We start from the raw sequence: 23,275 nt of genomic DNA, 5'->3' as shown, positions 1-23,275 counted from the left end.
AAGATCACAGGAGACCCCAGAGGAGGGCGAGGGTGCAATCTGCCTGGAGGGGGCTGGAGGAAGCCCCAGGTATGTATTTTTTTCCTCCTTCCCCATCTTGGTTACACTTTAATTGCAACTTTTTTATGTCAATCACTGCCAAGGTGACCATGAAAATATATTTTTGTACTCCGAGACCACTGTAATTGCTTTTGCTTTTTGTGTGCAATTTTTTTTCGCCGGAGGGCCCCCTTCTCTTTCGGAAGTTGGGACATAGAACTCGGCCCAAACTGTTGCCCAACTGATTAAGTCCCCATCACTGCGCGTTTACCCAGTTGTACATTGGCAACAAGCGTGTGTCCAGTGTAATACGGATATCTGATCTGCTTGCTTATTCTTTGTTATCAATTTTGCGAGTATTAAAGATTAACGATGAGAAATGCCCTCATGCAAATTACACATTTAACTACATCCTTTTCACCCTCATTCAGTTGTATTTATTTTTTTAATTCACAATTTCAAGATATTCGTAGTTCTCCAGCAGCAGTGTTCACTTCCATATTGCTTATCATTTATTTCTGTACATTTCTGTTACAGAACTGAAACCAGAGCAAGTGAAAAATATGTCAGCAAGTGAAGTAAGTATACTGATGTTAAGGACATTACAGCATGACCTGAATTGGTATTTTTCCTACACGGGGTACTTTCTAAAAATAAACTGAACAGATTATTTTTCCTTATGAGAACTAGGAGTCAAATTTAGTTTACAAAATGGTTTACCTTGGAGAAAAGTCATGACACCGCACCAAACCATCAGTGTCCAAATATGAATATATCTTTACTGTCACAAAAATATTAAAAACTAAAAAAAAATTCAGCGTCCAAGTATAATCCACTGTGGAAATATACATCCAGCAAAACACTGTGCAATCAGTGTAACAATTCCTGATCCTTATGAATCTACATTCGGTAGGTATAGTGCAAAGGCTGTACAATGCAACAAGGCAAGCATTCGTCAACTGTGAACATTTTGTGACATATTTACTGCATAAATATTTAGTTTGAATCTATTTGACCACATTGGTGATAAAAATTTGAATCTGTTTATTGTTGGCCTTTTATGCAATGTGCATTGCCCCTTTTTTATTTACTTCTCCCACTATAGCGGTTACTTCCACGTTACATTTTTTTTTTTTTTACTTAGAGCCACAAAAAAAGAATTTGCTATTCAAATTGCTAGCGTTAAGTTCAAGCGCACAGTGAAATCCTCAGAAATTGCTCCCTAAAACGCTTTTAAATTCACTATAAAAAGTACTAGGCTATTGTGTTTGCGATTTCTAGTGGGCCCCATGAATGAAATGCATAAATGGACAATGACCGCTGTGGTACATTATTCTATCTCCTTATCAGCAAAAAACCTGAAAGGGTCAAATAAATGCACACAGCCTAGATCCAGGATGGCGCATCAATGGAGACACAGGGACAGTTGCCCCAGGTCCTCTTGAGTCCATAGCTTGAGTCCCCCCCCCCCCCCCCCCGGGTCTGTCTCCCCTTCATAAATGCACTTTTGTGGGGCTGCTGGGTGCTGTGGTGTGCAGTGACTTAAGTTGTGGTGCTGGTGAGTGGCAGGGAGGCATATACTTTACCTAATTCCACGCTGGGCCGGTTGCCATAGTTTCCTCCACCTCCCCTTTCTTCCTGGTGGTGAGACACAGTCGGCCACATCGGCGCTGTTCCTGTTGTAGCAGGCATGTTACATCACGTCAGTACTTCCTTGCCTGCCAGGAGGGAAGAGGTGCCCTGCTATCGCTGCGGTGTGTGCTTCTCCCCACCAGGAAGAAAGGAGGAAAACATAGCAACTGGGCCAGTGTGGAATCAAGTAAAGTATATGCCTCTGGGCTGTTAGGTTCAGCCCAGGGTAGATTCTGCTCGTTGTTGTGGTAGATTTTACTCATTGTAGAGAAAAAAAAGCCTGCTTTGTTTAATTTTTCTTCCCACACTCAACTAGCAAGTAAGAAGACACAGGTTATAATGTGTGTAATATTTATAAAATACTTATGAAAATGCAGTGGCTTACAGTGTTTATTTTGTTTCCATTGATCAGATGCGGAATATCAAATATGCAGATTTTTTGAGTTCTCTGAAAAAGATAAAATGCAGTGTCAGTGCTTCAACGCTGGACGCTTACGTTCGGTGGAATAAAGAATTTGGTGACACCACAGTTTGAAAGCTAAGACTTGTCTCTTTATTGGGCTCTCAAACCAACTTACTGAAGAGGAGATACATTTTTGGAAGCCTGTGAAGGGATGTTAATTTTAAAAATGGAACAGGAAGAACAAACCTGGACCTCAGATGTGTGCACTAAATCTTTAGAACCTTAATAAGGAAATTAAAAAAGTTAACTTATTGAAATGGAGTATTAACAAAAGGTTATACCTTTAAGTTTCACTTTTACTCAGACTGGGGCTCCCTGTAGTTGGAATCAGCTGATGGAGGTGGAAGTCTTCTCTGGCTCTGCGCTGTTCAATGAGGTAGAGGCAAATTTCTGATTGAGCTGAATCATGAGCTCAAGTGCGGAAATGGAATGTTGGGTGTAGGAAGACCTGTGCCTTGAGTTCAAGTTCCATCTTCTTTGTGCCTGCCCATCTTTTTAATAACTTAGTACAGTGTCCGCTTCCTTGTCGTTTACTAACTGTATTTGTACGTTTGTATCCATTTATGGGGACTAGAAGGCTAAGGAGAAGTGCGCTTTGCAAAAGTGGCAGTCACTGACTTTATGTGCCAAAGAAAGCAATGTCGCACCACAGGTAAAAAAAAAAAAATAAAAGCACATGAATACAATGTGAAGCAGCTGGTTTGCTTTAATATGTCCTTCAGCTGTTGAAGCTTTCTCTCCTGTGAATGTTTAACCAGATCCTGATTGTGGGGTACCTTACGGGAATTCTTGTCATGAAAATCATGCATGATTTGTTCACTGAATAATTTTAGATGATTGTAGTCAGTTTTTCTGATGTGTCTTAAGTTCAGCTTTGCCTGTCAACAAAAATGATTTTTTTTTTCTTAAACTCTTGTTTACACCTGTAATGGTAGTATTTCGCTTATCCACTGGCCGTTGCAAGTTTCATAAGTTTTAAAATAAAATACATTTTGCTTAAAGCAGAACTACAGTCTAACATTAAAAACGTTCCCAAATCCTTATTGACTACACAGTTATCCAATCTCCCTTTGACCCAAAAGTAATGTATTTTGTGTGAAAATTATTAATTGGGTTAATCTCTGCCAAGAACCTAATGTGTGTGTACAGCCACTCTGATGAATCACCGAGAGATCCATTTGTCTTGGCCAAGCACATTGTTCTCCTTCGTTACCCCACCTGCTGAAAGCTTTTATGTTTGTTGTGACGTCATCCCTTCTTCTCCTCCATAGCAAAAGAACAACCTCACAAATGCATCGGTTTACCACTTAGCCCTGAACTGTCTCCCAAGGTATCAAGTCCTAGTCCTTGCAAGCTCTTGTGAATGTGTGTGTTCACCTTTTTGTATTGCCGGTGAGGATCAAGCTCAGTCCATCTGTGCCACACCGTGGGGATCAAGCAGACATTTTGCTTGGCTATACCATAGCAGCATGTACTGCTGGTGGAGGTGGCAGGAAGTACAACTGTGCAGAGCACAATGGAGATTATTGCGGTGGGTGAAGTAAGGGGGAAAGATGTGCTCGGCTGAGATAGCTCTGAATAACTCTACCAAGTTCCATATAGTGTTTACCAGGCTTCAGAACAGATCTAATCTGTTGGAACGGAGGAGACATTTTGACTGTAGTTTTGCTTTAAAAATGGACAGTTAATTAAAAGGAACCAGAGACGAGAAGAGTCTCAGGTTTCATACTTACCAAGAGCTTCCTTATGCCCCCTTAGGGCCGCTCGTTCCTTGCAGTCTCCCTGGGTGGCTCCTGTCACTTTTCATTCAGCCCGAAAGCCTGACTGGGTCGCGCTTTGTCACATATGCCCAGCCAGGTGCACTCCCAGTCTCGCTTCTTCGGCTGGAAGCATTCTGTGTGTGCGCGCATCAGAACGCTCCCAGGGACAGGAGGCACAACGGGTGCATACCTGGCTGGGCCACTCATGCGCGACTCGACCAGGCATTCAGGCTAAATGACAAGTGACAGGAGCCACCCGGTGAGATGGCAAGGGACAAGCAGCCCTAAGGGGGCATAAGGAAGCCCCTGGTAAGTATGGTACCTGAAAAGCTTCTCGTCTCTGGTACACTTTAAAGTCATAGGGATCTTAAAACAGTTTTAAGTAATTTTTGTGGCATTACTCAAAAAAATATGTACTTTTTGAAATATAATTCAAAAAACTATTACAAATCTATCCTTTGGTTCATTGCTTTTGTTTATTAATCACTGGTAACTAATCATATTGTTTTAATGTCATGGGGGTTATCGTATGGTTTGAGTCCAGTCCTCACTCTGTGGCAAGACAGGTGGGGTAAAACATTACTTTGTCTAAAAGTTAACCTTCTATTGTTTGCAGTCCTCTCCTCCAAGCCCCGGATGCTGGAATATCCTCATTATTCTCACAAGAAAGCCCAAGAGAAAGTTCTGATGGTGTAATATAAAACAGTTGTACATTTTTTGCAGACAGGTGGTATTTCAACATCTCATTTGTGTTGAACCAGTTTTGTTGCCTAATGGAATAGAAGCAGCTTCCTTTATCCTTGTGTGATTAAAAAAAACCTTATTTTTTATTGTCCAATGCTTTATGGTCAGTTGTTAGAGTGCTGAGAAGGAAAAAGATGAATTGGTTCCTAGAGTTTTTGTGTTTTGTCAAACCCAACATCCAGTGTTAGCTTTCAGAGCTCCTAGAATTCTATATGTTACTTTTCCTCCAGCTAGCATTGGTTAATTACCAGGTCTCCCACTGTTGCGTTTTCTTCAGCGTTGTCCACTTACATTTGTAGCTTAAATTGGAAATTAACTCCGAACTTTCCCTTGGCTCTAAAATATTAGCCACACCATGATGACCCTTATGGGGGAAAAAAGCTTCATTAGAATTTTATGGAAATCCTAAAAGAAACCTGGAGCTTTTTACTTGGTTACACTTCCCAGAAGGGACTGAAAAGGTTAAGCCTCTGTGTTAATGTATGGGGAGAGAGCCAGCAAAGCTGTTCAGCTACTGATAACTGTTTTGATTTGGCTAAACAAACAAGTTGCAAAGCAGCAGTGAACAAATACAGCAGAAGTGAATTATATGTGTATTGCAGACTTCAGATTGTTTGTGTGCGTACAGCACCTCTGTATTGTGTATCTACGCCCTTGCAGACTTAACTTCAGCACTAGGGATCTAGCCCACGTGCATGCACCCGCCCCCCCACCATGGCAAGGTAGTGATGTTGGGAACATATGTTCCCAAAGCCAACAAAGTGCTTGTAGTAAATGAGCACCTGCATCAATGAGATGCCTGTGGTCATTTACAATGTGAAAGTAAAAACAGAGGTTTACACTACTTCCTGATCAGTACACAAGATAGTGTGGAGCCATCTATTGGCCAAAAAGTAAAAAAACACACACTCTAGTTTTAACCCCTTATTCCTCCCCCCCCCCCCCCAAAAAAGGTGATGGGTAAAAAAAAAATCCAAAAATTGTTACCGTAGGGACTCAGCATGTCATTAGGGTATATCACTATTATTTTTGCTAATTAGGGCTTGTAATTGATAAAGTGTAAAGGAACCTAAAGCGGTAAAATACACCTTAATTTCCAAATAAAATAGTCGCCATACATTGTACTAGAAACATAATTACATAATTTAGATGTTGTAATAACCAGGGCAAATGTCAAAACGTGTGGGATTTATCTATCTTTTTGTTTTAGAACTAAAACCTGAGAAATGTTATTTTTTATTTTTTTCCCTTATTACCTTTTAGAATGCATATACAGTAAAATAAAATAATTTTGTAGCAAAATATCGCCCAAAGAGCCTACTTTATGGCAAAAAAACAATATAGATCATTTTGATGTGATAAGTAGCGATTAAAGTTATTGGCAAATGAATGGGAGGAGTGTGATGTGTGAAAATTGCTTTGGTTTTTAAGGGGAAATTACCTGTGGTGGGGAAATGGTTCATTTGGCAGATTTTCTTTGTTTTTGAAATGGTCTACATGCCATATTATAAAACCTGTGCAGGTCTGTCAAACTAAACTTGCTGTCTGGTTATGCACACAGAGTGTAACATTAGTTACATTTTTCTTTTAATTTTGGATAGAGTAAAACATTTTGAAGCTCTTGGGTTTTATGCTGGGTCGTCTTCTTTGGATATTTCCTCATTGACCCTGTAGCTGGGACAGGAAGGAAGGAGACTTTTCTCAGTGCATCGAACTCAGATGTTCTAATTACATTACTAACATACTGTGTATGTCTGATCTCTTCCATGTTTGAATCTGAACTGCTCTGAAATATCTGCAAGCAAACGCTTAATTTCATCCTGCATCTGCTGTGCATGTCTGATCTCTTCCATCTTTTGTATTTTTTTCACTTTTTGCTTTCTTGATCTTCCTCTGTAATAGTGTTAGCACCTGAGTTACATTACAGACAGTAATGCTATTGAATTCTGGCTTTGTTTGTTCACACTTTGCTTTCTGGTGGCTGGTCCGCAATTTGCATCAAAGCCTGTATCACATACGGATCTGTTTGAAGCTGCAGGAAATAAGACCACCCCTATTACTTAATTTGCATATTGTCTGCCAGCTGACTAGGCCTTCCTTCCTGATTACACATTGTTATAGCTATGTGTATATAAGGAGAAGTGACAATTAGGTTCGCTTTCTAAGGGCAGCTTTCAAAGGGCAAAAAAAGAATTTACCAAAATTCACCAGTAATTCAGCAGAAATAAGCACCACATCAAGGTAACATTAACTTTGTTGTAACTTACTTGTATTGCTGCACACTATTGCTGTCTAACTAGATCATCTCTGCCTTTGAATCTGAACTGCACAGCGTACAAGCCACCCCACCAAATAAAAACAAACTGCACTGATAAACGACTAAACGCTGCTCCATTGCCCTAGTTAAGCCCACCACCAAGTATCCTCCAACCTCTGCTACACCATTTTCCCTACCTATTTTCACCACCACTCCCAGTGCAACAGTATGTATCCCCAACACATTATTATGTGTACCCCCTCATAACTCCTCCTCTTTCCCTTGATCACCCGCCCTATTGGTGCCTCATGTTCTGGCTTCATCTGCTCCTCCCCCTGGTCCCTTGTCCACTGCTCACCACACATCATAACCCCAGGCCCACTCCGGTCTCCCAGCCCCCCCATTCCCCTCCTCATACTTCCCCCCCCCCCCCCCCCCTCACCCACCACAACCAAATTCACCCACCAAGCCCTTCTCCCCGCCGCACCTCCCACCTTCCCCATACCCACGAACATTCTCGCCCCAATCTCATTCCCATCCGCCCCATACTCAGACAATCTCTTCCTCTATCCGGCGCTCTCTGGAATGCCAGATCTATCCGCAACAAGCTTACAACTATCCATGACCTCTTAATCTCAAAAACCCTCACCTTTCTTGCCCTTACTGAGACCTGGCTCACCCCCTCTGACCTGCCTGCAGCTGCAGCCCTATCCTACAGGGTCTACACCTCAGCCATACCCCAAGACCAGATAACAGGCCTGGGGGAGGGGTGGGCCTACTCCTCTCCTCTTCCTGCACCTTCCGTGTCCTTACCCCTCCCCCTTCTCTTTACTTTACCTCCTTTTGAGGCCCATGTTATCCGCCTTTACCATCCCCTCCCAGCCATTATTGCAGTCCTATACCGCCCCCCCCCCTCCAGTACAATATCGCACATCCTAGAAAACCTTGCCTCCTGGCTCCCACATATCCTGTCCTCCGAACCTCCCAACAATCATCCTCGGAGACTTTAACATTCCATTTGATGAGCCTACCACCTCTGCTGCCACTCACCAACTCCCTTGGCCTCACTCAGCATACGAACGCCACAACCCACAGTGCTGGTAATACTTTGGACCTAATTTTCTCCAAAGCCATCGCACTTACAAACCTGGACATTACACCATTCTCCATCTCCGACCACCACCTCATCACCTTCACCCTCACTTCATCCAGCACCCCCTGTCCCCCTCCCCAAACTGGTTGTTGGCAGAGAGATCTGCGCAACCTTGACCCCAATGTACTAGCCACACCCCTCCACTCTCTCTCCTCCCTCCCCAGCCTAAACTGCCCCAACAAAGCGGCAGCTCAATACAACAGTAACCTCTCCGCAGCCTTAGACCATGCTGCTCCCCTGACATTTCGTACCAACAGTCGCCCCAACCCCCAACCTTGGCACACTGCCCTCACAAAAAAACGACAAAATGAGACACGAGCTGCAGAACGCAAATGGAGGAAAACAATGATTTCCTAGGATACAAGACCAAGTTGCAGACGTACCATACTGCCCTCGCTGCTGGCAAACAGATATACTTCACTCGCTGGATCGCTACCCAAGCCTCCAACCCACGTCGTCTTTTTGCCACCTTCAATGCTCTACTTAACCCCACACCTCCCCCCAACCTTCACCCCCTCAGCCATTGACCTATCTAACTACTTTATCAACAAAATTACAACCATCCGGAGGTATATTTCTATCCTCCACTCTATCGCCCCCGCCTCCCCACCACATTCGACTCCTGCCTCTTTCTCATCCCTTACCTCCTTCAATCCTGTCACGGTGGAGGAAGTCTACCAGCTGCTGGCAACTTCACCTGCCACTTCCTGCCCCCTAGATCCAGTCCCATCTGATTCTCTGCGCCCACATTTTTCTGATCTGGCCCCTGTCCTCACCCACCTCTTCAACCTCTCCTTCTCCACTGGCATCTTCCCCTCCATATTCAAACAGGCCACTGTGCTTCCCCTGCTAAAGAAATCTTCACTTTACCCTGCTCTGCCATCCAACTACCGCCCAATCTCTCTCCTCCCTTTTGCCTCAAAAATTCTTGAACGACTGGCCCACCAACGCCTGACCAACTTCTTTAACTCCAACTCCCTTCTCGATCCGCTGCAAGCTGGTTTTCGCACAGCCCATTCTACAGAAACAGCCCTCACCAAAGTGGTAAACGACCTTGCCAAAGCCGAAGGTAAATACTCCATCCTTCTCCTCCTGGACCTCTCCTCGGCATTTGACACGGTCGACCACTCCCTCCTCCTCCACTCCCTGCAGCTAATGGGCATTCAGGACCTAGCCTTAGCCTGGATCTCCCACCTCTCCAACCGCTCCTTCACAACATTTTTCAATGGCTCCTCATCCACTCCTACACCCCTCTCAGTTGGTGTTCCTCAAGGTTCCGTCCTAGGACCACTACTGTTCTCACTCTATGCTGCCTCAATTGGCAAAATCATCTCCTCCATGGGTTTCAATTACCACCCGTATGCCGATGACACCCAGATATATCTCCACACCCCAGATCTCTCCTCCTCTACCATGGACAAAGTCTCTGCCTGCCTCACATCCATTTCCTCCTGGATGGCTGCCAGGTACCTGAAGCTTAATTTGGACAAGACTGAGCTTGTAATATTCCCACCCCGCACAGCTGCACCCCTCCCAGATCTGCACGTCACTATCGAAAATACTACCATCCGCCCTACCTCCCAAGCTCGCTGTCTAGGCGTTACTCTGGACTCTGAACTTTCCTTTACAGCCTACATCCAAGGTATTGCCAGATCCTGCAACTTCCACATCCGCAACATCTCCAAGATCCGCTCCTACCTGTCCCCTGACACCACTAAACTCCTTATCCACGCCCTTGTCCTCTCCCGCCTAGACTAGTGCAATTCACTTTTGTCTGGCCTCCCCTCTAACCATACTGCCCCACTTCAATTGGTAATGAATGCGGCAGCCAGACTGATAAATTCTTCTCACCGCAGCGCCTCTACAACTCCGCTCTGTAAAGCACTACACTGGCTCCCCATCAGCTTTAGGATCAATTTCAAAATCCTGTGCTTGGCCTACAAATCAGTGCACAAGCCCTGCCTGACCTACATCTCTGATCTGGTCCACAGGCACATACCAGCCCGCCCCCTCCGATCCTCCAATGACCTGCGCCTAGTCGCACCACGCATAGCTCAGTCACATGCACGATTGCAGGACTTCACCAGGGCTGCCCCTACTCTCTGGAACTCACTCCCACCAGCCGTCAGACTCGCCCCCACCTTTAATACCCTCAAACAAGCTCTCAAGACACCTCTTCACGCTCGCATACCCCCCTACACCAGCACCATAATATGTTCTGTTAGACACCCTCTCAAAAGATGCACCTATTGTCTCCACCCCACCCTTTAGGTTGTAAGGCTCTGGCAGGGCCCTCCTCCCTAATGTATCCAGCTTGATTATGCAATCTTACTCACAACCACCCCTCTTGTAGACTCGAACAGTCTCTATTTTGACCTATGACACTGTATTGTTATCAAATCATTTGCATGATCTTGTTTTGTTGTGAGTTTCCGTATGTTCTACCTGTATGTTAACCCATTTATCTATTGTGCAGCGCTGCGTAATATGTTGGCGCTTTATAAATACAATAAATAATAATAATACTAACATTACTAAAATGTTTTCTTAAAGGTATCCGTGCAGCCCCTGCTTTCAAATAGCTGAAAGGGCTGCATGTTTAAGAAGCTACTCTTCCTGCTCCCTTTTTACTGCAGTTATCCAGCCTTTGTGTGAAGTCGCTTATCTTCTCTCTTTGAAGTACAGTCTTACCCTTCCTCCTACCTCCCTAATGCTTAAAGCGGATCCGAGATGAAAAACGAACTATAACCAATAACTTGTCTATATATCTTATGTAAAGTTTAGATGATTTACACAGCAAATCTAGCTGCAAACAGCTTCAATAGAATATGATTTCTTCCTGTGATACAATGACGGCAGCCATGTTGTTTGTAAACGATACACAGAGGCAGGCTTATCTGCATCTTGAGCACTCAGCCTGTGAAAAAAAAACCTAATCCCTCCTCCTCCCCTCTGAATTTAGTAATACCTCGACCTCCGACTGCCCAGACTGAGCTCCCATGAGCCCTTGCTACTGTCTAAAAATGCCTTGGCTCTCTGAAAACCTGTGGGGGTGGCTTGTTTAGTTTATAGGGAATTAGAGTATTAAAACAAAAACGTATTTGGCTTAAGGAATGCCCTATAAACAATAGGAAAGGAACACCATTATGCAATGAGTGAGGCAGCAAACACACTTGACAGTTTTCGTACACGTTTTCTGCACTGAAAAACTTATGTTAATCAATGGGTTAGTTCACATTTAATGTGTTCTTCACGCGCAGAAAAAAACGGACTCTGCATCCTGAATCTGCACATTTTGTCAGTTTTCTGTATCAATTACATTAGCTGCTGTGAAAAAACGCGCGCGTTTTCCTGCGTAGAAACACACTTGGTGAGCAGAAAAAGTATCCAGAAAAACGCGTGCGGAAAACTGAAAGACAAGTGTGTTCCCTGCCTAAAAGTTCATCTCGGATCCACTTTAATGGGTTTGAATTTTGCTTGTAATATATTAAGTCAATTAGTCCTTTTCAGCCTTCCATTGTCTGTTGCTTGTGACCAACCACATGGCTGGAGAAACAGGATTACTGCCTGTAATTTTAACCCTTACATGTAAAAAGATGAGGTAAATAATGAACCATATTTTAAGCATGCATTTTTAATTTGCTATCGAGCTGACCTAGGAGTTAAAAAAAAAAAATATGCTCGGTTCACTTTAAGTCCCTGTTTAGAGAGATTTTACTCTATGCCCTTTTCTTGGTAACTTTAAGTGGTAGAGGAGGCATGGAGGAATCTTCGAAAATTGAACCAAGATACCATAATTAAAGGGAACCTAAACTGAGAAGGATATGGATTTTTCCTTTTAAACAATACCAGTTGCCTGACTCTCCTGCTGATGTCTTTAGCTGTAGTAGTGGCTGAATCCCACACCTGAAACAAGCATGCAGCTAATCCAGTCTGACTTCCGAGCACCTGCTATGCATGCTTGTTCAGGGGCTGTGGCTAAAAGTATTAGAGGCAGAGGATCAGCAAGACTGCCAGGCAACTGGTATTCTTTTAAAATGAAAAATCCATATCCTTCTCAGTTTAGGTTCCCTTTGAAAACATAGCAGGAGTTTTCAGGGCCTGTTCAGACTGGCAGCGTATGAAGCACGCGTATAAAATCAAAGAAACGCAAGTTGAAAAACGCATGCGTTTTTCTTGCGTTCTAATGCGTTTTCTATTGCGTTTTGCACACACGTGACCCAGGGGAAAAAAAAGAATTATGGGAATCTCAGAGGGAAACTTACACTAAAAACGCAGTAGTATGCGTTTTTGATACGCGTCCATAGACTTTCATTGCGTCCGTTTCTATGCGTGACGCACAGAACTGCATGCAGCAATGCGGATAAGAAACGTATGCGTCTCATACGCATACATGTGAACTAGCCCATTCAAAAGCATTAGGAGCTGTGTCTATGCGTTTTTGGTACCCGTACGCGTTCCCTGAAAACGGCTAGGAACGCGCATAGTCTTAACAGGCCCTAACTCTTCTATTCTTCATCTAAAACAAATAAGAAACTTTAGCTGGAATAATCCTGTGTGCATGGAAGACCAGGGATGTGCTATAAGGCTTAGTTTATACAAATATTTTTAAAACCCCTGTAAAAGAACATGAAGCATTTGTATGTTTTTTTTTTTTTTTTTTTTTTTTTTTTATTTAGAGTAGGAGGATAAATACAGTTTATATCATCAGTTCAAGATTGCTTTAAGAACTTAAAAGCATGGACATTGAGTAATGGGAAAGCAAACTAGGTCTTGAGATAGCCTGCGTGACTTTGTTATTGTTATGTTTGTGTTACTTTTTTGTTTGTAGAAAACAAGAATGCAATAAAAATTGTAAGTATAAGCCCTAACTGTTATACAAAAAAAAAACATCTTGAGGGTTGTTGAAAGGTTAGAAAATAAGCAGTTGTGTAAGAACGTTTTGCTGTTAAATCCATGCTGTCCTGAATGATGACAAAAAATATTTGTTGGTAATAGATGTATGTAATTTCAGTCACACAAACCCTGACTTCTCTGCAGCCCTTAATCCAGAATGGTGCAGGAGATGGTGTCAAATGATTTACCCTTTAATCAGATTTTTAAATAATCCACTCTGCTTGATAAAGAACTTACTGTATATACTTGCATATAAGCCTAATTTTTCAGCACAAAAAATGTCCTCCTCGGCTTATATGCGAGTCAGTGGAGCAGAACAGATGGTGGAGCAGGTTTTGTTACTGGCAGAGGAGTGTAAGGATCTTGCACTAGTGATCCTGCTCTTGCCAGCTGGTTCCCTGCTGTGTCCGTGCCCGTGATCTCCTGCAACATGGTGTGCGCTGCGCAAGACTACCTGTGTCCCCTGGCTTGTGGAGCGGAGAGTGCAAGTAACCTGTCAGTGGTGCAATGATTGGGGATTCTTTCTGTGTGGCAATCGCTGTGTCTCATATCTATGACTTCATCTAGTGGTGTCTTGAGACACAGCTGTATCATCCTTAGGGCACATTTGGCTATGAGGGGGCTTATACGCGAGTCAGTCACCTTTTTCCTGGTTTCTGAGGGAAAAGTGGGTACCTCAGCTTGTCGGCTTATATGAGAGTATATATAGTATGACCTCTTCACTGGTGATCTTTGGGTCCCAATGTGGAGAGGTGCCTTAGAAATGTTACCACTTCCCTATCGCAGGTTATTTCCCCTTAAAAACCAGAGCAATTTCCACATTTCACGCCCTCCTAATTCATTCGCCAATAGCTTTATCTTCCCTTATGACACAATTATCTATACTAGTGTTCAGTCCAGAATTTTTTTCCAGCTGGGTGGCGTGAAGAAGTGGCTTGGTGGGGAATGCAGGGACAGTGCTTCTCTGTAGAACTCTGCTTACAGCATAGGAAGAGGATGTAGAGGTGAGTCTGTCAGGCGGGTGCTCACTAAAATTAACCGGGTGGCACACCTGGCTTAAAGAACCTGGGGAGAACACGGTATACAGCGCTTTTTTTTTCACCACAAATTAGGCTTTCTTTGGGTGCTACTTTTTTTACAAAAAATTATTAGCTGCATTTTAACCACTTGCCGACCGCGCACTCATACCGCGCGTCGGCAAAGTGGCAGCTGCAGGACCAGCGACGCAGTATTGCGTCGCCAGCTGCAGGCTGATTAATCAGGAAGCAGCCGCTCGCGCGAGGGGCTGCTTCCTGTCAATTCACGGCGGGGGGCTCCGTGAATAGCCTGCGGGCCGCCGATGGCGGCTCGCAGGCTAAATGTAAACACAAGCGGAAATAATCCGCTTTGTTTACATTGTGCGGCGCTGCTGCGCAGCAGCGCCGTAAGGCAGATCGGCGATCCCCGGCCAATCAGCGGCCGGGGATCGCCGCCATGTGACAGGGGACGTCCTGTCACTGGCTGCACAGGACGGATAGCGTCCAGTGCAGCCCTGATCTCCGGGGGGGAGCAGGTAGGAGAGGGAGGGGGAATTTCGCCGCGGAGGGGGGCTTTGAGGTGCCCCCCCCCGCCAGCCACATGCAGGCAGGAGAGATCGGACCCCCCCAGCACATCATCCCCCTAGTGGGGAAAAAAGGGGGGTGATCTGATCTCTCTGCCTGCTACATGATCTGTGCTGGGGGCTGCAGAGCCCACCCAGCACAGATCACTCAACACAGCGCTGGTCTTTAAGGGGGGGTAAAGGGTGGGTCCTCAAGTGGTTAAAGGGAGTAATAACAAAAAAAAAATTAAAACTTTTTTTTTTTTTCAGTTTAAGCCATTATAGCTTTAACCTCCCTGGCGGTATATTAAAAACCGCCAGGGGGCAGCGCTGCCGCTTTTTTTGCTTTAAATCATGTAGCGAGCCTAGGGCTCCGCTACATGATAGCCGCTGCTCAGCGGCATCCCCCCAGCCCCTCCGATCGCCTCCGGCGATAGGCGATCAGGAAATCCCGTTCAAAGAACGGGATTTCCTGGAGGGCTTCCCCCCGTCGCCATGGCGACGGGGCGGGATGACGTCACCGACGTCATGGACGTCGTGACGTCTAAGGGAGTCCCGATCCACCCCTTAGCGCTGCCTGGCACTGACAGGCCAGGCAGCGCAGGGGTCTAGGGGGGGGGAGGGGCTCTACGGCGGCGCGGATAGCGGCGATCGAGCGCGGGGCGGCGGCAATCGGTGTGCTGCCGCAGCTAGCAAGGTGCTAGCTGCGTCCAGCAATAAAAAAATTACGCAAATCGGCCCAGCAGGGCCTGAGAAAACCTCCTGCGCGGCTTACCCCGAACGTAAGGAGGTTAAAATAAAATGTGCTGCGATAGAAAAAACGAACACTTTTTTTATTTGCCTATTTGTCCCGGTTGTTACAGTGTTTAAATTGTGTCTCTAGTACAATGTATCGCAACAATATTTTATTTGGAAACGAGTAGACTTAAGCCGATTTAAAAACGGGCACTAGGTCTGTTTAAATCCCTTCCCCTCCCGGGACCGCCACCACAGACGCACAGTCACCGCACGCTCCCGACGCGCACGGCTGTGCGGCCTCCTGCCTGTCCTGCTCCCGTCCAACGGCTGTCCCTGCGGCACATGCGCAGTAGCACGCAGAGACACACACACACACACACAGACATGGGATGCAGACAAAGTGGTTTATAGAGTATAGATTATAGAGTATAGAGTATAAAGGTGCATTTCCTCAATTTGTGTTTCTTTATAATAGATCAAGAATTACATGTCCTAATTTGCAAAAGTAATAGTGATATACTCTAATGACATGCAAATTAAAAAAGCTGAATCCTTAAATTAACCATTAATAATTTTTTATTTTTTTTTAGGCCGTTTTTTTTCCCCCTTTTTAAACAAGTGTAGGAAGGGGAAATAATGGGTTAAAATGTGTTGTTTTGTTTGTTTTTTCCCCTTTTATTAACATAAGTGTATTTTTTATATTGGGCACTAGATGTCCCCATGCTGTCCTGTGTACTGAACTGTAGGCAGAAAGTAGTGAAGAGCTGTGAATGACGAGCCACATCTCATTGATACCAGATCATAATTCACTACTGGCACGGTGATCAGTGAATGGGAACACATGTTCCTATTCACCAATCAGTACTCTGCTGCAGGAGCCATGCATCGCATGTTAACAGCACGATCAGTGTATCTACGCCCCTGGTGCTGAAGTGAAGTGCACAGGGGCATAGATCCACTATACAGCGGCGCTAAACAGTTTAAGGGATAAGCAAATTCTTACTCAACTACCCCCCTCAAAGGGTCTGATTATTATGGATTCTTGTTATGGTTCTGTTTCATCTGTCACAGATTTTAGTGTAAGAGGTAAAAAAATCTGTTGAAATGTATGTTTGTTTTTCCCAAGGAAACCCTGCAAAGTACATTGTTCTACACTAGAATGAACACTGGGTTTTATAGAGTGATCCAACTTGGTTAAATTTTATTTTTTATTTCTCCCCCTCATTCTACAAAGTAGGAAACCAGGCTAGAGGGGAGCTTAGTTTTTTTTTTTTTTTTTTTTGAATACAAGAAACTACGATTTAAAAACGGGCTCTAGGTCTGTCACCGCTGCACACGTGGCCCGGCTGGCCTGCCTGCCTGCCTCCCTCCTGGTCCTGTCCCAATGGCTGTGTCAGTGCAGGACATGCACAAAAGCACTGACACAGGAACATGGGACACAAGGACACTTGTATTTTACTAGGTAGGATACTGGACCTAGGAACCCCTGTTTGTTGCTTTTTGAAATCCTGGATTTTGTGATGACTACTACAATCAAAGTGCATGCATGTTTCACTGGTACATAATCATAAAATTGTGAAGAAGCTTGCTGATTTTTTTCTAAATCAGAAGTTAAGGTTGTGTATGCCCCATTGGTTGCCAAATAAAAATAGGCATTTGTCTTAGCATATTAGATACTCAACTTTTATGAAACCAAAGAATTTTATAGCAGTAATCTGGAAATGGTTAAATAACAAATGAACATATTAGGGTTTTTTTTTTCAGATATTGGTAAGTTCATTTGCAGCTCTCTCTCAAATACTCCAGTGCTGACTTCTCTCTCAATACCATGAGCCTTGAAATGTCATACCTCTTGGTGGATTTAGTATATAAAAGAAAAAAAAAGTACAAATGGAAGAGAAATGACACACACACATGCACGCCCACACCACACCACAGATCGGATGTCGGCACCAAGACTATATACAGCTGGGAAAAATAAGATATCTGCTGATTTCCCTTGTCTCTCCCTCTGTGCTAAACGGCATTTGAAACCACACTAACGTAGTGGATATCTTGCCTTGCAGTGCTGGGTCCCTGGTTCAAATGCCAGCCAGGGCACTATCTGCACAGTTTGTATGTTCTCCCTATGTCTGCATGGATTGTTTCCTCCTGGATCCCAAAAACCTACAGATAAGTTAATTGGTTTCCCCCTCAAACTAGCCCTAGACTATGATGGACATATACAGTATGACTATGGTAGGGATTAGATTGTGAGTCACTGAGCGACGGTTAAGTGACAAGACTACATACTCAGTACAGCGTTGTGGAAGATGTCTCCGCTATGTAAATACTAACGAATAACCTGCCATTGTGTACACAGCCGTTAAGCAGCCACAATGATCCTTAAAGGGACACTTAAGTCAATCCAAAAAAATGAGTTTTACTCATCTAGGGCTTCCAATAGCCCCCTGCAGCTGTCCGGTGCCCTCGCCGTCTCCCTCCGATCCTCCTGGCCCTGTTGGCAGCCACTTCCTGTTTCGGTGACAGGAGCTGACAGGCTGGGGACGTGAGTGATTCTTCGCGTTCCTGGCCACAATAGCGCTATCTATGCTGCTATAGCTTATATCATATACCATATAGCAGCATAGAGGGTGCTAATGTGTCTGGGAACGCAAAGAATCACTCGCGTCCCCAGCCTGTCAGCTCCTGTCACCGAAACAGGAAGTGGCTGCCGGCGGGGCCAGGAGGGAGACGGCGAGGGCACCGGACAGCTGCAGGGGGCTATTGGAAGCCCTAGGTGAGTAAAACTCATTTTTTTTGTTTGACTTAAAGGGGAACTGAAGAGAGAGGTATATGGAGGCTGTCATGTTTATTTCCTTTTAGACAATACCAGTTGTCTGGCAGCCCTGCTGATCCTCTGCCTCTAATACTATTAGCCATAGCCCCTGAACAAGCATGCAGCAGATCAGGTGTTTCAGTGGTTCAGACTTATAAGTCTGATCTGACAAGACTAGCTGCATGCTTGTTTCTGGTTTTAATCAGATACTACTGCAGAGAAATAGACCAGCAGGGCTGCCAGGCAACTGGTATTGATTAAAAGGAAATAAACATGACAGCCTCCATATACCTCTCTCTTCAGTTCCCCTTTAAGTGTCCCTTTAAGCCAGATTATATCTAGGCACATGATCAGGAAATACTCAGACACTGTCACGGATGTGCTCACTCCCTCAGTATTTTATATAAGGAGAGAGCAGATTGCCCTCAACTGCATCTGTGTTTTGATTTAAAATGAAATGAAAATGTAACACTTTGTTTAAAGAGGAGCTGTTGGCCATACTATGCCAGGGGAAAAAAAAGCGCACACAAGCTCACCTACTCATGGTTCCAGGTGCTGGAGTTTCCGTCTATACTATCTGCACTACTGCCGGCGATAGTGCAGAGCATAGACTAGAACTCCAGCACCTGGAACCATGAGTAGGTGAATCCGGGTGTGCTGCCTTTATTTCTCTCCGCTGCGCTTTGTAATTCTGCAGAGAGGGGGGGGGGGGGGGGGTTGCGGCAGGAGTGCATTTTTAAAAAATTAAATTTCCCTATTTTTCCCTAACTCACTCCCCCCCCCCCCCCCCCCCCCCGCCAGCCAATCATGGCGATCGGCTCTCATAGGCTTCAGCCTATGAGAGCCAATCGCTCTCCTGTGTCACACGGCTGCCCTAGTACAGCGCTGCCTTAGATTGCAGCACTGTACTATGCTAATAGACGGCTTCGCCGTCTAACAGTCTCCGAGTGGCGATCGGGCACCTGGCAACCAAATTACCAGTCTGGCCTTGCCGTAGCCGATTGTAGGCTGTGGCCGACCTCAAATATTAATTGTGCTGCTCTGTGCTGTGCACCCATTTTAACAGAATCGCCCCAGGAATGTAGGCTTTACTTTCACTGCCACGATTTGCCATCCAATCTGCTACTAGCCTTGCTGTACAACATAAAGGAGTTCCTTTTATTGCGTGCTGCTCTGCCAGGTTCTCCATGCTGCCATGATCTTTTCAGCAGGTGCAGAGGTATTATGTCTACCTTTGCTTTGCTAGATCTTTCTTCCATTCTTTTTTCCTTATCTATATCTATTGTAGCACAAATAGATAAAAGTACTTTGGCCCTTACATTACTATTTTTCTGTGCCGAACAACCTACCCCCCAAAATATTTACCCTCCCATGTGCCAGTGTTGCATTTGGTAAAATTTCACCACTTGACTCATGAATGAGAAAGCGTTTTTTCGTATTACGTCATAATTTTATTTTGCACATGTATGGTAAATTAACAGTTTGGCATAAGAAGTCACGCAGTTCCTCAGGTCATCTACTAGCATTTTTAGAACTCTTCTCTTAGATCAAAATGTTTTTCTGTAACTTTTATTGCAATAGAAAAATAAAATGTTAGATTTTTCAGCTGCTGTAATCATAGCCAGGTTCTCTGTATAGTTATATTTCCAAATGCTTTACTTTGATGGAATATAGAGTTTATTGCTTATTTTCCCAGAAGTAGTAGTCATTCAAGAGAAGACTAGTGGGGTGGGAGAGTGTTGACCTTCGAGGGCAGCTCCACAAGTAACTGAAGCAAAAGGCAGAAGGGAATGTTGAGGTTTATACACCTGCTCAATTTGTCATCCTCAATGATCATTGCTTGATCCTTACAGTGACACTGCTGTGCATGAGAGCTGTACAGCCATGCTTCTCGGCTATGGTTGGGAAATATTTACTGCTCAATGGAGATGGGAGAAAAGATCACAAGGGCTGCTGCTTAAGCAAGTGTTTTCTAGCTGGTAGGGTGAATACACTGCACATATTTGTTGGTGTAGTTTATCGATCCGGCATGCCTGATTACTAAATGACTTTTTTTTTTTTTCATTTTCCTGGTTTGTGCACAAGCCTCAAGCTGTAACATGAGTAGATGAGGCAGATGTAGTTGTGGAAGGGGTGTTATTAAGGGCATAGTTTTGGTACACTGGATGTATATATCTGTGTATTACCGTAAATTTAATTTGTAAAACTTTTTAACCAAACTGCAAAGGTATATAATATTTTGGTAACTATTAGTAATAAGCTGTGATATTCTTTGACTTTGAGAAATGAGTTTTTAAAGTACGTTCTCACTATTATTTTGGTGGTCGGGAGACTATAGCTAAAGTCTTTGGAGGAAAAATATTTGTGGCCAGCATGGTAAAGAGTTGGTACCTCGTTTGGATATATATTGCTGTCTTATGTCCCCAGTTGTGAGACAATTAGGGTGTGGGAAAGAACTTGAATACCCAATTTTTTGTTTTTTGCCACCAAGACTACCTGTTTTCAAATGGCAGAGCTTCTCTGGGGTCCCAGGGGCAAAAAATAAAGAAAAAAACTTTCCAACTGGAAACACAGCAGTAAATGTCCATAAAAGGTTTTACCTTCCTTCCACACTAGTCAAATCTAAACTGAAAACATTCCTAGAAATTGGCTTTAATTCTTAGTCTTATGCTCCCTTTTTTTAGTTTGATGTGTCAGTATTTGTTTTTTTTTTTTGTGTGTGGAACTTTTAAGGGTTTAATGTATGCTGTGTTCAACAATTCTGTTACTGCATATATGCATATATTGTCACATAGCCTGGGAATCTTCATTAAAACCTCTATTTCTGGGAAAGAACTGGGGTTATGTCTTTGTATTTTCACATGGTAGCAGTAAAATAACCTGGAGAAATATGCAATGCTTTGGTGAGCCTTGCCTCTATATATTCACAACACTTAGCATTGGCAACCAATGGCAAGAGTGCAGCAAGTAAATTACCGTCATTCTATGTCATGTACTAAGGCTATGTTTGCCAGGCTTTTATGCGACATTTACCGTGTGTATCAAAAAGGGCGCCTGAAAAAAAGGGTGCGGGATATAGCCGAAATTTGTAAGTTGTAATGTAAAACCATATTTTTCGTTTATAGCTTATAAACGAAAATATAGTGCTAAATCTATTCAATAAATGGAAATTAAACGGCAAAATACCGCCTATAACAACAATCGAATTCGGAAAATGAAACTTCAAATAGTGTCTATACCAAAAACGATATTTAAAGAGAACCTGTACTGAGTAAAAATATTTAAAATAAACACATGAGGTAACTTCAAATGAACATTACATAGTTACCTTGCCATCAGTTCCTCTCAGAAGCTCACCATTTTCTTCTGACAAGAATCCCTCCCAGTTCTGACAATATTTTGTCAGATCTGAAATATGTCAGTTGCTGTCAGTAAAATATCAGTTGCTGTCAGTTATAGCTGAGAGGAAAACTGATGTCCATGTTTCCCTATGACTCAAGTGGGCGATGTTACAGTTTAACTGTGTGCTGACCAGAAAGCAGTTATTGGGTAATGGCTATTTTCAAAATGGAGGACGGAAAATTCTCTTGATCACAGTGAACAAACAGGACGCGGGACAGGAGAAAGACACTGAGGAGTAGACTACATGGAAGGTAAGTATGACTTGTGTATGCTTATTTTGACTTTTAATTTTCAGTTCAGGTTTTCTTTAACCTTCCTGGCGGTAAGCCCGAGCTGAGCTCGGGCTATGCCGCCGGAAGGCACCGCTCAGGCCCCGCTGGGCTGATTTGCATTTTTTTTTTTTTTTTGCTAGCTGCGTGCAGTGCCCGATCGCCGCCGCTACCCGCCGATCCGCCGCTATCCGTCGCGCTGCAGCCGCCCCCCCCCCCCCCCCAGACCCCGTGCGCTGCCTGGCCAATCAGTGCCAGGCAGCTCTATGGGGTGGATCGGAATCCCCTATGACGTCACGACGTCGTTGACGTCATCCCGCCCCGTCGCCATGGCGACGGGGGAAGCCCTCCAGGAGATCCCGTTCTTTGAACGGGAATGCCGATCGCCGGCGGCGATCGGAGGGGCTGGGGGGATGCCGCTGAGCAGTGGCTATCATGTAGCGAGACTTTGTCTCGCTACATGAAAAAAAAAAAAAATTTTAAAAAAAGATTTGCTGCCCCCTGGCGATTTTTTAGCAAACCGCCAGGAGGGTTAAACTTGTATTAAGCATAGTAATACAATGGTAGATTTTACAGGTATTTTACTGCAATTATACCTAACTGCAGGCTCTCCCTGACCCCTAGACCCCCCTTGTGTAAATATACATAATTTAATAAATTGTGTATATTACAAATATTGTACTGGAACTATACCTATCTCTACTCTCACACATAACCCTTCCTGTACCTATCCCTAACCCCGAGACCCGCCTGGTGGTGCCTATCCTTAAGACCCACCTGGTGGTGCCTAACCCTAAATCTCCCCTGGTGGTGCCTAACCCTAACCATCCCCATAGTCGTGCCTAACCCTAACCATCCCCATAGTCGTGCCTAACCATCCCCATAGTCGTGCCTAACCCTAACCATCCCCATAGTCGTGCCTAAACCTAACCATCCCCATAGTCGTGCCTAACCCTAACCATCCCCATAGTCGTGCCTAACCCTAACCATCCCCATAGTCGTGCCTGACCCTAACCATCCCCATAGTCGTGCCTGACCCTAATTATCCCGATAGTCGTCCCTAACCATCCCCATAGTCGTGCCTAACCCTAACCATCCCCATAGTCGTGCCTAACCCTAACCATCCCCATAGTCGTGCCTAACCCTAACCATCCCCATAGTCGTGCCTGACCCTAACCATCCCCATAGTCGTGCCTGACCCTAACCATCCCCATAGTCGTGCCTGACCCTAACCATCCCCATAGTCGTGCCTGACCCTAATTATCCCGATAGTCGTGCCTAACCCTAACCATCCCCATAGTCGTGCCTAACCCTAACCATCCCCATAGTCGTGCCTAACCCTAACCATCCCCATAGTCGTGCCTAACCCTAACCATCCCCATAGTCGTGCCTAACCATCCCCATAGTCGTGCCTAACCCTAACCATCTCCATAGTCGTGCCTAACCCTAACCATCCCCATAATCGTGCCTAACCCTAACTATCCCCCTGGTCATGCCTAACCCTTACCTTACCCACTGCACCCTT

General features: G+C 44.4%; 2 protein-coding genes across 3 annotated transcripts in view; one reads left to right on the top strand and one right to left on the bottom strand.

Moving 5' to 3' along the window:
* The window catches only part of SPAST (spastin), a 68,046-nt gene extending 65,220 nt beyond the window's left edge, over window positions 1-2,826 (top strand). For both annotated transcript variants that reach the window (XM_068232054.1, XM_068232053.1), the window contains 2 exons: window positions 577-617; window positions 2,084-2,826. In XM_068232054.1, coding sequence (XP_068088155.1) covers window positions 577-617; window positions 2,084-2,206 — 164 coding nt within the window. In that variant the 3' untranslated portion in view covers window positions 2,207-2,826. The remainder of the gene's footprint in view (window positions 1-576; window positions 618-2,083) is intronic.
* The window catches only part of TTLL2 (tubulin tyrosine ligase like 2), a 688,842-nt gene that overhangs the window by 157,480 nt on the left and 508,087 nt on the right, over window positions 1-23,275 (bottom strand). The window lies entirely within an intron of this gene.

Source organism: Hyperolius riggenbachi, chromosome 4, assembly GCF_040937935.1.
Source record: "Hyperolius riggenbachi isolate aHypRig1 chromosome 4, aHypRig1.pri, whole genome shotgun sequence".
NCBI classification, from domain to species: Eukaryota; Metazoa; Chordata; class Amphibia; order Anura; family Hyperoliidae; genus Hyperolius; species Hyperolius riggenbachi.
The sequence above is the reverse complement of the archived record's forward strand: the minus strand, read 5'-3'. Positions and strand labels throughout refer to the sequence as shown.